Source organism: Meleagris gallopavo, chromosome 4 (assembly GCF_905368555.1).
Source record: "Meleagris gallopavo chromosome 4, MGAL_WU_HG_1.1, whole genome shotgun sequence".
NCBI classification, from domain to species: domain Eukaryota; kingdom Metazoa; phylum Chordata; class Aves; order Galliformes; family Phasianidae; genus Meleagris; species Meleagris gallopavo.
This window is the reverse complement of record NC_139407.1, coordinates 60,279,476-60,296,659: the sequence shown is the minus strand read 5'-3', so window position 1 is coordinate 60,296,659 and position 17,184 is coordinate 60,279,476. Positions and strand designations below refer to the sequence as shown.

At 37.9% G+C, this 17,184-nt stretch overlaps 1 protein-coding gene across 12 annotated transcripts in view; it reads left to right on the top strand.

Annotated features, from left to right (window-relative positions):
* The window catches only part of AFAP1 (actin filament associated protein 1), a 114,976-nt gene that overhangs the window by 83,726 nt on the left and 14,066 nt on the right, over window positions 1-17,184 (top strand). For all 12 annotated transcript variants that reach the window (XR_014883230.1, XR_014883229.1, XR_014883232.1 and 9 more), the window contains 6 exons: window positions 3,341-3,433; window positions 4,405-4,489; window positions 6,922-7,071; window positions 10,770-10,981; window positions 12,605-12,750; window positions 16,287-16,404. Coding sequence is in view for 8 of the 12 variants with exons in the window: in XM_085223532.1 (XP_085079658.1) it covers window positions 3,341-3,433; window positions 4,405-4,489; window positions 6,922-7,071; window positions 10,770-10,981; window positions 12,605-12,750; window positions 16,287-16,404 (804 nt within the window). In the remaining 4 variants the exon portion in view is untranslated. The remainder of the gene's footprint in view (window positions 1-3,340; window positions 3,434-4,404; window positions 4,490-6,921; window positions 7,072-10,769; window positions 10,982-12,604; window positions 12,751-16,286; window positions 16,405-17,184) is intronic.

The following is a 17,184-nucleotide window of genomic DNA, read 5'->3' as shown; positions in this document are numbered from 1 at the left end:
AGAGAATGATTTCCCTTTTCTTATGTGTGGGAAAAATTAAGCTATTAATGGAGTACGCTCCATTACAAAGTAATCTAGTGCAGCCTTCCAATTCCATTTATTAAAAATCACACATTTGGGGATTTCTCTTATTTGCTTTTTAGTTTTGGAACTGCTGCGATTATATATTTATTCATATTTTCATACATTTCATTGCAACAGATAGAAGTTTGCTGACTTCACCTTGCTCCTGCTCACAAGTATTTTTAAATGAAAATAGCATTCTTTTGTTTTCGTATGACTCCAAGAGATGGAACATTATAGAAAAAAATTGACAAGAACTCTGAGTCTTGTGACAGAAATTCTGAGAGTTGGCAGCGCGAGTGGAATGTTTTATCCTTAAAATTTTGAGTTAAAGCTATAAGCATGTGAAAACCTCATTTATAATGGCAGCTGTCTGCAAACGTAATTATAGTGAGTGCATCCAGGCAACCATTTTATATTAAAGGCATTTCATCCTGGTGAGCTCTGAAAGTATGAATTCTATGATATGCATCAAACACAATTATACTGTACATAGAAGATGATGAGGAAGCATTTGCTAACGAACCTCTTGAGCCCAGATGAAGTGTGGAATACTTGAAAATCCATTTTCTTCAGATCTTGACATGAACTTCTATTTGGCAGTATGCTATTTTTTCAATCAAAATTTAATTACAACCCAATTAAACACTTTAGCTTCTCCTTAAATATGTGAGGTATGATAAGAACCGTATTTACTTGAGTGCATGACTTTGCACATATTATTCAGTTAGCACTGCCAAATCATTTCCCTCTGTTCTGTCTGTAACTCCCATTACTATCTGCTTTTGCCAGAATTAACTAACTGTGTGGTGTGAGCAGATGCTGAAAACATGAGCCATTGAATCAGGGTCATGCAGAAGACAGAAATGAATGTTCCCAGAAACTGTGTTTTCTCAAACTGAAGACCAGTAATTGAAAGGAAAGTAATACACAGAAACAAATTCTAATGTGTGTGTAGAGACTTAGGAAGAAGTTTAACTCTGAGATGCAAATGTTCTGCAGTAGACATATCTACATTTTCCATTAGAAAGCACACCCAGTGCCATGAATTTGATAATACTGTGCTTATGTTTCTGAGAAAAAAACACAGAGAAGTTCAGACAGTCATGAAAGGATACCGAAACATTTTAAGATACTTAGAACTAAAAATGCAGGTTCATTTCCCTCCTATGCTTAGATTTGTTACGTAACATTGAGTGAGTGATTTAATCTTTCATTTCTGAGCTCTCCGTCTGTAATATAGACTTGGTTCTCTTCCTGTCTTTATGGAGTATAGTACCTTTAATTTATGAAGTGCTCATGAGTTGTTTCATTAAGGTCTCTTTAAGACCATAAACGTTTGCTTTGCTTAGCTTCACCCTTACAGGGAACTTCAGTGCTGTGAAAATAACTTTAAACTGTCTTTAATGGTTTCTACATCAAAATTGTTCAGTTCAAAACTGGGAAGAGGCTGTTATTATCCTGCTCCCCATTTAAGGAAATCTGGATTTTGGCAGTTAGATCATTGCTATTATTTCTGCGCCTGGTAGTTCTCAGACCAAGTCCTCCTCACTCCTACCCAGACTTACTGTAAACGGGGAAAAAGAGAGAGCAGGGTGTGTAAACACAGCCATGTGCATTGAAAGGGGAAAATCTGCACGTCTAGCAGGAAAGCTTTCAGCAGGGTAGGAGCAAGCCAGGCTCTGCTGTCCTCATGTGGCTGTTGCTGTAATCCAGTAGTGGATGATTACTGGTGTGTACAGAATAGAGTCATAGAATCATTTAGTTTTGAAAAGACCCTTAAGATTGTTGAGTCCATCCATCACCTCACATTCATATCCTTCACAGAGCCTTCCAGCACTAAAATAGATCGACTCTTCTGCCCAACTTGGTGTCATTTGCAAATTTAATGAAGGTAAACTCAAAACTAGCCTCAATGCTAAGCCCTAGGGAACACCAGTCGTAAGCAGTTATCAATTAGATTTAACACCAATCACAACAACCCTTTGGGCCCTGCCATCCAGCCAGACTTTTACCCAGAAGACAGTATATCCATCCAAGCCAGAGCAGTCAGTTTCTCCAGGAAAAGACTGTGGGAAACAGGCTTTGCTAAAATCCAAGTAAACAACATCCATTGCTGTTTCCTTGTCCACTCAATAGGTCATCATGTCATAGAAAAGATCAGGTTATTCAGGCAGGATCTGCTTTTCATAAATGATTAGGTGTGCTAAACACTAATTAGATGTGTTGAATGCTGAAAAACTCTCCTTGGAAAGGTTGTATTCTGATTTTGTTTTCTGTCTGCTGTTACCTTATTAGTCTATCCAAATATCTACTTGAAGTTTTCATTTCATGTATGGCTGAAAAGCTTTAAGAAGGATACTAGTGAATATTGCGGCTTTCCCTAGCTCAGCTTTTCTGACTGCTCAGGTAGAACTTAGGCTTGTATTTCCTGCAGTCAGAAAGCAAGTAAGATGGCAGTAGTGTGTGTGACAAAAGAAGTGTAATCAGTTTCCATTGGCATGAATCTGAATAGGAGAGTCAAGATCTGTTCTCATCATCACATGCAGTTTCATGCTGATAATCACCAGGTAGGAACCTCACTAGAAAAAAAAATAAATAACATAGAAAATCATTAGATGTCTTTAGTCATCACTTACGTCTACATTTAAATAGTTTCAGGTTTTGAACTTCACTTTCTATTGAGATCTCAGTGATTTCAGTGAGATTTTTCTTTAGCATTTTAAAAATAGACTTAATGTCATTACCATTTTTCAGAAGTCATTTACAATTACTTTGACCTATACCTTTATGTCAATATGCAAGTATAAAATGAAAATGTCATGAAATACCTCTGCACAGTATTAACTGTAGATCAATCGTCACTTCCTTGGATCTAATCCCACTTTTTTTGGCATAATAATGCAGGTAATTCAATGGTGTCAGCAAAGTTTATATTGCAGAAGTAGCACACAGAAATCAGCAGCGCTTTGGTTTCTTTACTCAGGAGGGCCTCAGAGCTTAGCTTGTCTAGAAACTGACACCTTCCACCTCTAGACACCATGTCTCCTGCAGGTCGCACATGACGTGGCTCAGGAAAGCAGTATGAGACCTTTGTAGTGGCAGCCTGCCTGACACACTGCTGTGGACAGAAAGATTTTCACACCACTGCTTTTCTAACCTGCCAACCTACTAAGTGTTTATGTGAATCTCCTTTCCATTTTCCCTTCACATTCATACATCATTTCTCAAATTTGTATTTGGTAAGTAATTAATAGGTTTTGCCTTTGCTCCTAAGGTTATAAAAGATGTATGCAACAACTGTATGGGCACTGTGGACTCTGATGGGCCGTTGTCTAGTTCTCCAGTACACAAGACAGAGCTGGAAAAGGTAAGCTTACCAAAATGATTAATGCTAACTTTCTCACAACTATTATTGAGGCTCTGCTAGACACTGCATGGTAGGGAGGATGTTCTTCAGACCACAAAGGTTTTATCACTTTAGCACAGTCTGTCCCTCTGGTGGCATCACACTGCACTCACTATTGTTGCATTGCATTGTACCCAGGAAATTAAGAGCAAAATATCTTCCACAATAGCTCAGATGTTTTTTGTGCACAAGCCCAGAGCAGCTGTGTTTGCATGGTTGCAAGTACCAGCACATCATTAACGAAGTAAATAGAAATATCAATAAATAGTTGTATTCTAAAATGCTCACTTTAAAACAACTTTTCCATGGTTTCTTTTTGTAATATTCTGTACATCTTCATGGCTCCACCACTCATGAAGGATGTGGTGCCAGCATAATCTTTATCCCACCTCATCTTGTATCCCATACACAGCAATTATAGGATAACAGGTGCTAAAAATCTATTTCAAAAGCTCCTATTTTGCAAATACTGAAAATATTTAAGCACCAAGTGGGAATGCACTGTTTTCTGACAAGTGGTATTATAAATGCATGTGTGAAGAAATTCTTAAAAAAAAAAATCATTTTAAAGTTGTCTTATCCACATTCAGTGTTTAGTAGATTATTCATTGCTTAGCAGGTTAATACACAGAGACACTGTACAATCTTGTAATGTATTTAGAATGTAATGTGCAATGATTTTTTCACTTAGAAGGAAAATCTTTTGATGTAGACTTAATTTGTGATTTCTGTGCTATTCTAAATTCTATATGGATCTGTAAAAAATGATTTAAATCTGAATATTCTATTAACTTCTGTTTACCTTTGAAGTGTATCCGTGCTTGAAAAGTGCTTTATTCATAGCAAGCTTAATTTAAATTGACTGATGAGACTTAATGTGGTGAAGGTGACAATGTGATATGGCAGGGCAGCTGATCTCTTTGTTCCTGCAGAAGTTGTCATCTGAGAGACCAAGTTCAGATGGGGAGGGTGCTGTGGAAAATGGCATCACCACAGTGTGCAATGGAAAAGAACAAGGTATGTCTCAAATGCAGAGATGCTTACTGCAAAGAATAGGTGCAAATATGAAGAGAAAGGAAGTAAAATACATCTACCTTTTTTTTTTTTTTTGCTTAATAGTCAGTAATGCTTTTGAATTTTTACTCAGTGGGAAAAATCAGTACTAGTATAAAGAAATAGAATATAGAGATTATGATTTGGCTTTTTGTCTACTCAGAGGTACAGTTTTTTAAGTACAAGGGCGACCACTATAGGCAACTAACAGTTGCTTATGATAACTCTAACTGTACAGCAGGAATATAAGTAGTGGATATATAGACTTTAAGCAAAAAAAACTCTCTATCTCTGCATATTAGAAGGAAAGGATCATACATATTACATATATATGAATATATATCTCAGTTTATATGCGTATGTGTCTGCACACATAAAAAAATAAGTATTATATATGATTGTATTAATATACTGCAACGTACATAATCATATCAGTGGGTTTGTGTGTATATATTCATGTAATTTTAAATGTGCTGCTTTGGAGCCATGCTTACCTTGTAATCTGTGTTATCAGAGGCACATCCCAAACGGAGGGCATTTTCCCTGAGTTGTATCTAAAAAAACTCAACGCCTGTGCTCTTACCTTTGTTTTCTCCTGCAAACAAAGGAAATTGTGTGATTTCCTTAACGTGCTGTGTAGCAGTGGTATCATCTAGATGGCACAAAATTGATGTTTTTCTGCAGCTGTAAGGCTGAAGTGTAATGTGAGCTGCAGGAAACACAGTGTGTCAATACTGGCTTCGGTGCCAGCTGCCAGCCGTCTCGCCTTTTCATTCATTCCCACTATCTTCTTCCTGTGTCATTTTTCCAGCATTTCCTCACCATTGAGATCTCTGACATGCCAAGTAGAATGGAACAATGTCAATTATTGTGGTTTCCAGAAGCTGCAGTACATGCTTATGTTTCACAGCATAACTGCTAAGCTTTCAGAAAGCCCACTGCTCAGGTTTTAATCTCTGCAGCCCACTAATCAACTCTATCATACAGAATCCAAATCAGGTGTTGTCCAACGTGTCCCAGAGTGACCAGTGGCTCAGGTGCCCTGCAGGAAACATTCTGATGGGGCATGTGCTGCAAGGAAGCCAGAACATCTGCATTGGTGTTTACTGGAAAAAAAACCATCCACACCCAAAAAACACTTTTTTGCCCTCAGCACTGCACGTAGCAGGTGGAAGATTTATATGGTCTTGGCCACAGATACAATTACTAAATTATTTTCCATGTTTGCTAGCAATTAAGCTAAACATGATAAATTGTGCCCTTGTGAGTCTCAAACTGCTACTCTGTTTTCCGTGTATTCCTCTTCCCAGATCATTTCAGATAATTCTTTTTCATGTGAACATTTTGTTCTTTTTCTCTTTGTTTACACAAGCCCATAACCATTAAACTTTCTGTTTGGGAAAGTAGGAAATGGAACTAAGGATGTGAGGGGTAAACTTAAAGCAGCTCCATCAGTAACTATCCTACATGTAATTTCCATCTGACTTATAAATCAGGGTAATTACATGGGTAGATTTGCTACCCTGTCAGTTATCAGATTGACTTTTGCTCTGTTGATGGAATCCAAATCCACTGAATGTCATTTCTGAAACAAAGATTCTTTCATTATTTTGGTTTTATTTTGCAAATAAATTGTCTTTTCCTATTTTTTTTTTAAATTCTGTTTTAGAACCTTTTTTTCTTATTTCTCTGCTAATTAGAATTTTAGTCAGATATGCAGTTTTAAAAGTGATATCCACACTCTTTGCCCTGTTACCTTCGTGGCTCAACGCATAGACTGGATGTTAGCAAGATCTCTCCTTTCAGCAAGCTTTATATTTTTTTGTGATCAGCAAGCATGATACAAAAAGTGCCAGCTTTTAATAATTGACTGGTTATACTGATCCCACTAATTTACTTGTTAATAGCTAATTTATAAGTCTTTCTGAAAGGCCTATTGTGATTAGATTCCTTAACAACAGAGCCGTTTTTGCTGGCAAGCATATTATGTCTTTGTTAATTAGTTGTTGCCTTTTAATAGATAAGTGTTTAGAATGGTGTCTGATCATCCAGCTGGATTTTTATTCTCACGTATAGGTGCTGAATAGTCTGTTCATATTGATAAACTTACAGAATGACTGCTTTGGAAAGAGGTTTCAAGCTTGATTAGATGAAATTAAATTAGAAGTTTGATTTTTGTTCTTCTTACCCTTCCAAATGCCATGATTTTTATAGCAAAAGGGTGATTTACGGGCATCGATATTCAGGAGGACATATAATGTTTATCTCATGGCAGTCTGCAATTGTACAAATGTTTACCTACAGTGTTTGCCAAAGCTACTTTTTTTTATTCAGATTTTCTCTGTTGACTAGATAATTTAAACACACTAAAATGCAAAATTTTGCTTTCTTAATAGTGAAGAGGAAAAAAAGTTCAAAAACAGAAGCCAAGGGCACTGTGACTAAAGTAACAGGGAAAAAAATAACGAAGATCATTGGTTTAGGAAAGAAAAAGCCATCAACAGATGAACAGACCTCATCAGCTGAAGAAGATGTTCCAACATGTGGTAAGTTGTTTTTCTTCTTGGGTCTTTAAGGCAGCTTGTGACTAAAAATTTTTAACGTTCTAGCCTAGAAAGTCCCATGAATTTGCTTTTACTGCTGTAATTTTTACCTCTGCATCAGAAAGGTGCACTCAGATTGAAAGACTAGAGTAATCAAGAGAGTAATCAAGAGTTTATTATTCAAAGAGTCTAGAAGACTTTGACTTCTTAAGTAGAAGAGTAGCATAGACTTTGAAGGAAACAAGCTGTTTTCAAACCAATAGGTATAAAATGACTATAGGTTGGATTATAAAATAACTTTATACTTCATTTTAGAAAAAGGTTCCTGGTAAGCAGTCAAGTATTTTTGATGAGTTTATATGCAGTGGCAATGATGACAGTAGCCACCTGGTCTTAGCTGAAGTTATTTAACTTTAATTGTTTGCTCCTAAAATGGTGCCTATTGGGCAAATTTCTAGAAAGCTATTTTAATTGCTGATGTTGATCAGCGCTAATGACAGCTGTAGTGCTTGACAACACCAAGAAAGTACATAAGACAAGACATATAGAAAATGTCTGCTTTGTATCTGAGCTGCTAATGTTTGCCTGCTATTTAGGACTTTTGTAATGCATTTAGCCAGTGTCCTCACAGCTCTGTATTTCTGAACAATGCAGTGCACTGACATTCTCCTCTTTGCCTTTTGGTGCTCCAATATTAAGTAATGGCTATTGATGTGAACAAGTTTGTTCCCATCCTTCTTCCAATCTTTCAAAAAAAAAAATATCCAAAAAACCATGCATGAGAACTGTGAAGTGGTTGCACAGTTTTGAATTTGGCTTGGACTTTTCCCCTTTAATTGATTAGGAAATCTTGGAAAACCCAGAAATCTGTGATTAGGCAGCAGCTGGCAGAAATCCTTGGTGCATGAAGTATAGTAGATGCTTGCCCAGTATGAAAGAAGATTCATGGACCACCAGTGAGAACTTCATAGATTGCAGATGGCTCTCAGGGCCACTTTGGGAATAATTCCCATAAGAAATCCTTGATTCAGTAAGTGTGTGCATATGTCTGTATATCAACTAAGTAAAGATGTGATTTATCAAAGGAACAGCTGGGAAAAGCTGTGTCCAGCCAGATGCATTGTCCAAACCATCTGGCTTTCATAAAACTTCTAACTTCCTGGGTCTCATAGTCTGTTGATTATTCCATATTATGTGAGATGTTAACCACAGCTGTACAATCTAATTCTCACTACTTCTACCATTATTTCAGATATGGGCATAAATATAGCCATTACTATTGTCTGCATTTGGCTACACCACTTGCAGATTTTATAGAAAAATTTAAGTATCTAGGCTTTAGTCATGGCAGGAAGTCTTTGCAAAGTTTCTCACCACCAGAAATTTGTCTGAGTGCAATGCCCTCTGGGAGGTTGCTCCGTAGTTGAAGGCTTTTACACTTTAGAATGTTCTGCCTTACATGAACAAAGGGAAAGCCCAATCACACTGCAGGGGACACCCAGCTAGAGTGGAAACAGAAATCCACCTGCACTTAGAGTCATAACAAGGCTCTTCTCTCAGCATCACTGGTCTTTGGCCACATGAACTAAGTTGGAGAGCTAATGCCCCAACTAGAACAACATTCAAGGCATTTTGGTCAAATTAAGTCTTGCAGATTTAAGTAAGACTATTGTGGAGGAAGAATATGGAGTCCTGCTTATTTAAGCAAAATATGAAGAGTTAGAAGAGCTTTTCTGAGAGCTGCATAAGGAACAGAGTATGGGGAAAAGTAATGTCTGAAAAAGAGACTCTTCAAAACTAGCCAGCTGGCTTGCACATGAAGGGCTTTCCATTTCTAGTGATTCTATTATAATAAACAGCTATACAGATTTTTTTGTTAGAGGAGGAGAGAGAGAAGAGTTGGAGAGGGTGATCATCACAAGGAGCCAAAATCACAGAACTGAGCACATCCTCCTTTTTTATGGCATCTTCTAAGTTATGCGCAATTCTGATCTGCTATATCCTATTGGATCAAGCTTTGACATTGGAATCATGATGTTGGAAGGGAAATCCAGAAAAAATAATAAGTCATAGTTCTAATGAAAACCAAAGATAGCTATCCAACATGATTAAGTGCTTAAATGAAAGTCAGACCTGAGATAGAGGAAAAATCCTGGTCTGTGCAAAGTATCGTTTCTACTTGGTGTGTTTGGAAACAGCAGCATACTGAATTAATATACCTGTAGTGAGGAAACAAAAGTAAAAAACAGTTGATGGGTTTTTTTAGTTTACAAATGAACCAGGACAGAAAAAATTGGACATTCGTTGTCTTGATTTTGATGTTTAGAATGATTATTGCTATGGGACTGAGAAGAAATAACTGCCTATTTAATGACTTTATACGCTAGATAGTGCCTACATCTGACATTCAGAATGATAAGGAAAGCAGGGTTTGTTTAAAATGCTATTTATTCATGGAATTTTGATGTTTTAAGGACATGATTTAGTGGGCAACATTGGTGGTAGGTGGATAGTTGGACTAGGTGATCTTATAAATCTTTCCAAATCTTTGTGATACGATGATTTGGTTCTATGAGTTTGTGATATATTGGGGGGAAAAAAGGAAAAAAACATGTCTTAAAGTTATGCTAAATTAGCTAACTTCATATTTATTTAACTCTTGAGTTTTAAGTATTAATTTACTTCTGTCAACATGAATATTGACCCATTAAATTCTTATTTAAGTGTGTTGCATTCTTCTTTCTACATGAAATCATAAAAGGTAGCACTTGTGTGTAAACCTAACAGTGCTAATCTGTTTCTATTGGCAAAGCAGACATTGAGTGGAGGAATCTTACAAGGTCTGTAGGATACTGTGAATGTTACAAAGGTGTACAATCAATGGATATACACCAGATGGTATATGTATAATCAAGGGATATACAGATGGTATGGTATATCCAGGAGCTTGGCTAATGTAATTGCTATATTGGAGTAAGGAAAAAAAGTCACTCACCCTATCCTGGGCTCACAAGATGAACTCCAGTGGAGTGGCTCTCCAGAGAGATCCTTCCTCACTGGCAGTCAGCTCTTAAATGGGTCTAGGAGAGGTGCAGCCAGGCTCCACCCCTTCCTGCAGCACAGGTGAATTGCCTTCACCTGTGCTCCCGTGGCTGACTCATTGCTCGCCTCAGGTGATTAATCAGAGGTTCAGGCCATAATTCAGCAGCCCCATACAAGAAGTTAAGTCATCACTTAATTACATAACGGGAGCTGTGATTTTCTCAGAAGATTTGGGCAGTCACGGTTATATAGCAAATATAAACTGAGCAGGTGGGTCTTCTGTGAAGAGCTGTATGAACACATCAGCTGTATTTAGCTTGTTAACACTCTTCCTCTCCCATTTAACTGAGGCTTTGATCATCGGTAAGCTCCAGCTTACCCAGCCGCTGCAGTGATAAATACAAAAAAGCCATTTTAAGATGAGCAGGATCACATCCTTACATGATTTTTTGCTAGGTTTTTGGCATAGTGAAATTTTGCATTGAAGAAGTGGGTCAGAATCATTTACTTGTCTTCCTAAAATCCATCTGGTATTCCTATTACAAGAGAAATAACTTCTTTAAGTGATAGCATTATTTTGAAAATAAGTGGATTTTTTTCTTTGTTTGTTTTTCAAAAAAACTTAGGAGTAAAGCATTTCACATTTCATTTCATTGCAGGATATCTCAATGTGCTCTCAAATAACCGTTGGCGTGAGCGCTGGTGCCGAGTGAAAGACAATAAACTCATTTTCCACAAGGACAGGACAGATCTGAAGACACACATTGTTTCTATCCCTCTCCGTGGATGTGAAGTCATCCCAGGACTGGATTCAAAGCATCCTCTGACCTTCCGACTGCTTCGAAACGGGCAGGAGGTTGCTGTTCTTGAGGTGCTGTGGCTCTAATGGCTCTGACTTACAGAGACGACCACAAACTAAATTAGGGAAGCACTGTCAAACAACGTGACATTTCCAAAAATCTGTGGAGTAATGTTAATGTAGAGATGGGTAATAAATACTGAAAGGAGAAAGAAAGATAGGAGTTGTAGGCAAAAGAAGAAATAAGATTTAGGAACAAGTCACGTAATACGCTTCAGAAATGTCTGTAAGAAGCTTTTCCCTGCGTTGACCTTCCTTTGACCTGGTGCTAAATTATCTGTTCTCCTTTCTAGGCATACTTCTTTATCAGAGATATGGTCCTTTTGGGTAAATAACTTAGCTCTAGTTAAATAATGAATCACTGTTGATGGGAACTCTAGAGCTCTTAGCTCTCGTTTGTTTGCTATGTATGTTAACCACTTTTGCTCAGTCTGAATTCGTGTGTTATCTTTCATTAAGAAAGACATTGTGCCAGCAACCTAGTGAGTCTCTTTATACACCTCTGTGTTAGCTGCATAGTAACTGTGTGCTTGTAGGTGTGGGAACAGAGATGAGCACAAAGCTGTGGTCCTTGCAGCCTGGACAGCTGCCAGTCTGACCTGTGGAAGGATCCAGGCTCTGATGGGATCTCATTTCAAGGAGCAGAATTTGACTGAGGATGACTGGCAAACTGGTGTGGGAAATCCTTCTGATCTAGAAAATTGCCTTTGGTGACTATGCCGCTCTGCAACAAATTCAGGAGCAAGTTATAACTGAAAAGTCAAAATGAAACTTCAAAAAATTATGTCAGATCTTGTTTTCAGATCTTGTTAAAATTGGATTTTGAAAAGTGGTTCAGGATTTGGCAGGAGATATTTGTCTATTGTATTTTGAAAAAGAAAAGCCACTTAAGGCCAAGTATAGTGGAGGTCATGGTAATCTCCCATCCTTGCAAGTCCTATTGCATGTGAGCAGTTCACAGTTTGAAAGAAAGCATCTCAAGAATCTGAGAAAGGCCATAAAATATTGAAGGAGTGAGAAATTTAGAAACCTCACACTTTTCTTTTTTCCCTCCTTTTTTTCACTTATTTATTTTGCTACTGTTTAGATTTGAATTTTTAAAAATTAGTTTTAAAGTATTTGTACTTCTGGCACTTGGAGAATAAACACCTTCAGGTAGACATATGCAAATTGAATCTTTCAAAAAACATGACTGAAGTTTCTTCTACTAGTTCAGGTTTTTTTTCCACTTGTTTGTACTTGGCAATAATGTTTAATTCTCAGGATTTATCCTAACTAAAATCTGCCTAGGAAAACAATTCAGTTACAGCTTTCAATTTTCTGAAGTCTAAAATAAACATGACTTGAATCTAAATCCACTAGCCTTAAATGATTATTTTTATTTCTTTTGTGGAGATTGCCCACTTTGTATTACATCATAGCTGATGAGCACGTGGCTTACTTAAAGTGCAGTCCTTCTAGCAAAGCAGATTTAATGAGAAATCCTGGGCTTTCTGACTTCAGCAGAAAGAAACCAGAGCCTCTTGTATAATATGGTCAGCCAAGAAGAATGCTGCATTTTGAAACAATGCTGTGACTACCTCACTTTGGTGGTGGACTAAAGACTTGACATATGGTTTTGCATTCTCCTTACAGGCATCTTCCTCTGAAGACATGGGCAGATGGATAGGGATGCTGCTTGCAGAAACGGGATCTTCGACAGACCCCGGAGCTCTGCACTATGACTACATCGATGTGGAAATGACAGCAAGTGTCATCCAGGCTGCAAAACAGACCTTCTGGTGAGAGGCATTTGGCTACCCTGTTGTTTTCAGTACTATGAGAATTTATATCTGTACATTAAGTCTGGTGCCAGGAGAGCTTATCAAATCCCCTCAGCCTCTTTGCCAGATTTTGAAGTCCTGAAGTGTCTCAGCATTGCAGTATGGTAGATGTGTTTAAGATTATCTTGTTGGCATCTTGCTAAAGCTCTGTTAAATTCAGACACCAGCCAACTTTACTCATGTCTTGACTCATTTTTAAGTGAGTCTCTTTATTAACCACTATATTTTGCTTGAAGCCTTAGAATTAACCCTGGAAAAGGACAATTATGCTGAAAAGTAAATAAATATATGGGTACATTGTTTGCAATCACTTACCTATTCACTATATAATATTTGTGTCTTAACAGAACCACTAGAAGTGTGCATCAAATTTAACTGTGAGTCACCTTCTCAGTGTTTCCTTCTCATGTCCTTTTTTGATTAATTAAGAATTACATCAAGCTAGTTCAATTTCTTTATAGTTCATAATTGGGAAGGTGGAAATTGGGAAGCACTCTTGGGTGCAACACAGAAATTCTGTTTAAAATGCAAATTGGTCCTTCATCACTGATCTTGAGTTAAGAAAAATAACGCATACTTTGTATGTACAGCAATTTACATGTGCAAATGAATTTTGTCACTAAAGCAGTCTCCTGTGGGAAGAGACTCTCATTTTTCCTGGGATTGATGAGACTGTTTAGAAGCAGGAGTGAGGGGATGACTGGGCCACAGTAGATCTCCTCTGCAGATGTACCCTGTGGTTTGCTGGGGTCAGAAGGGAAGTGGCCTGACAAGACAGTTTGGAGAGGTGTCATCCCTCATCTCAGCCAAATGAGACTCCCTACGAATTCAACAAATGTGAAATTTGTGTGACAGTACATTAGAGAATCACACTTCATCTGCCTCTCATAAAAGATCAATAACTCCAAAAAAAGAAAAAGAAAAAGCTTCAGAGTTTTCCTAAAGAGAACACTTTCCACTAGCTATGTGTTAAGAAAGCTACAGCAAGAGAAAACGCCTAGCTTCATTCAGGATCTATCTTGAATGTCTTTAGATGGAAATCAAAGTGACTCCGTGTTACCACAATCCCAGTTCTGTGAAAACCAGATAGTTTTGATAGAATCAAAATGCACTGTGCTTATAGACTTATGTTAATATTTGTTTTGAAGTTAATAGGGTTCAGAAAGTTTATCCTGTGTTGACATGTGTTTTTGCTTCAGTCAGCATCTCACAATAACCACATTTAAGAAAGAAACAGAATGGAAACCTTTCGCCCCCAAATACTGCTTGGCTTTCCTTTTTTGAACAAATGTGATATTAATTGGAGCCAAGTGAAAAAACATATGCAACTAGACCACATGTTAGAAAGGAATGTCAAACAACTTGCAAAATAGCAAAATTCCCCTATTAAAAATTAGTTAAAGTTCACTGGGTGTCTTTAAAAGTCTGTATGAACTTGTCAGAAAGCAACTAGAGTAGCCATATGCTGATGTTCAACTATTCCTAGAAAAAGAGGGAAAATGACAATGATACTAAAATATTATTGCCACCCTTTTTAGAATGAATATTCGTATTCCAAATTAACTGTGGTTGTCATTAAAGGTTTGGTGAACATTCAGTCACTTCAGACTTTCCTGAGATTGATGCTCTGCCAAATAGTTGGTTCTTCATTAATAATCTCATCAATTTTCTGTATGTGAATCATTAGGCTTCTAGGAAAGGCAGAATGAAAATTGTTTCCAAGCAGTTTTCTCCATTGGCTTTCCCATTTAGCAGTTTCAGAATGCAGTTAACTTATGTGGATGCATCTGTAAACTAGTTTAATGAGACTTAGTGTAATAATGTTCATGAAGTGTTTACAGATACTTAGATAAACTTTAGCTTTCTTTGCTGATGGAAACAGTTACGGCAGGTGCATCAGATCTTGTTAATGAATATCCCAGTTTTCAAATGTGCATAATACGCATTGCTTTCAATGAAGCTGCTTAAATAAGCAGAAACACAATAACAGCTCCAAATGTAGTCCTTCAGGCTAACCAGAAACAATTGAGTAATGTTCTTCATTAAGAGAAGCAGTAGATAAATGCATCCCTTTAATAACGTCTAATGAAGTATGAGATAAAACAGTTTTTATCATGGCATTTACGGTAGGCTTTTTATTGTTTGTTTGTTTTAAAAAAGAAAAGCTTCTGGCTAGTGATTACGCCACCTATGCCCTGCCTGTGCATTACTGGGGCTGAGGCAGATCTAAAAGGCTCACTCACACTCAACTCAGCAAGTTCATTCCTCCTGCAAGTCTGGGTCTCCTGTGGCTCAGGTGAGCCATTGCTGGATCAGGTCTGTCTCCCTCAGAATACCTATTTCAATGGTCTAGATGTTATTTCAAAGCCAAAAGTAAGCAAATGTTAAAACCACAGAATTCCTGAGCTCTGGCCAGCACTACAGAAGACCCTCTGAGCTTTAGCAGGGCTTTGTCATATTTTATGAATATCAGCACAGAGCCTGAATAGTCCCATTGTTTGAGATAGAAAGCTTTGTGTTCCCTTTCACGTATACCTGAATCTATAGGAGTTATTTGGAATCTCACTCTATACCTCATTTAGTTTCAGAGCTTGCTAGGAAAGAAAACTAACCCTTGAGATTGTTACAGCCTTTGGGCTTGGATCTTCCAGTTTCTGCATTTTCAGATCTCTGCTCTGAACACAAATCCCACTGTAGTCTGTGATATTATGCATGTGTTCTTCAGAATTCCAGTAAAAGAAGCAACAGTATTGGTTCTGAGGAGAGCAAACAAAAGCAAAATTATCTGTCCCTTTTGAAGCTTTTAGAGGGCTCATTTACTATGTGAAATGCAGTGGTAATGAGAATAGGGACTGTTTGTATGCACAGTTGCCCAGATGGAGAGCTAGGAAGCATAGTGCCATTGTACAAACTCCACACAGCCAAAAGTTCTGACATGGACATGAAAAATCCCCAGAATATGGGGAAGAATGATTAGCAAATTTTCATGGATGTGCTGACTTACATTTCATCAGTTCCACCTTTTTCTCTTTTTCAGCTTTTTGCTAGATTATTCAGTTTTTGCTTGATTATTGCTCCTCCAGATTCCGAGTTTGTGTCCCCCTGACCATGTGTGCACTCAGAAACACCTGCTTCCCCTGCATGCAGACAACAAGGGAATGTTTATGGGATACTGGCAAGTTGGTTTATAACATAGATCAGCAGGTTCCCATGTGAACGTGCCAACGATTGGTTACAGCTGTTGCCATCCTGGCTTTCACACAGTCTTATCCTTGCTCTAAGAATACAGTATGGAAACACATGGTGTAATATTGGCTGCTAGCAGCAACATATGAGTAGCAAAAGAAGGAAAGCTGTCCAGAGCATTCCTGCAGAAGATGAGAATATATGTGCTTCCAGGCTACGGAATCTGACACAGGGAATGTACTACAGAATCATCATTTAGACTTGGGTTCAAGTGCTGTTTTTTATTATTTTTATTTTGTTTTATTCAGTTTTATGAACAGGCGAGTTATATCCACAAATCCATACCGAGGAAGCACTGCCAATGGCTATGCATGTCCGAGTGGAATGGCACTTCATTACGATGATGTTCCCTGCATAAATGGATCGGTAAGAATTGAATTTACGCAGCACAGATGGTTTGCATGTGTTGAATGCATGGACATCTGAAAATTATATTATCTAAAAAGGCCCACTGGGCAGATTCCAAACGAAGTCCTATTTTTCAGACAGGGGACTGCAAACTTCCTTCACACCTATAGAGTATTAGGGGTGTGGGACATATTGCTTACATTAACCTGCACATGAGCCAACATGCATTTAGAAAGCAAGTTGCCTGTTGATGATTTGTTGCCAAGTCCTTGAATATAATACTGACTCAAGGGGATATTTTTCAGATCACACCGAAGCTGGCAAAACTAAGTAGTCAGTTACACCAGGTGCATTTTGGTGTCTGTTAAAAAACATACAGAACATTTTTCTGTCCCTGGGGATGCGTTCCGCATGAGAGCAGGTATTGCACATCCCAAAAGAGAATCACAGGGGTCGATTCCATCCACATAATACACAGAGCTGATCACAGTCAGCTGTGGAATAGTTCTAATGCATAATGGATATTTACCCTTAGTGATATGTGATCCTTACAATTTACAGGGCAGATACAGCTCATGGCAGCTTTTAATTTGGGCTGTTTCGTAAATGCTCCCACTAAGGCTGAGATCAGAAAAATTCATTGTTTCCAAGTGCTAAGTGAACTGCAAGCAAAGTCATCCATCATTTCTTAGTAATGTCAGAAAGATGGTAGAAAAAAAACCCTTTGGGAACTGCATGCAACAGCATGTGGGGCGAGTAGTCTGTGTATAGTTCTTGGATGTGCTCAAGCCTTTGTGT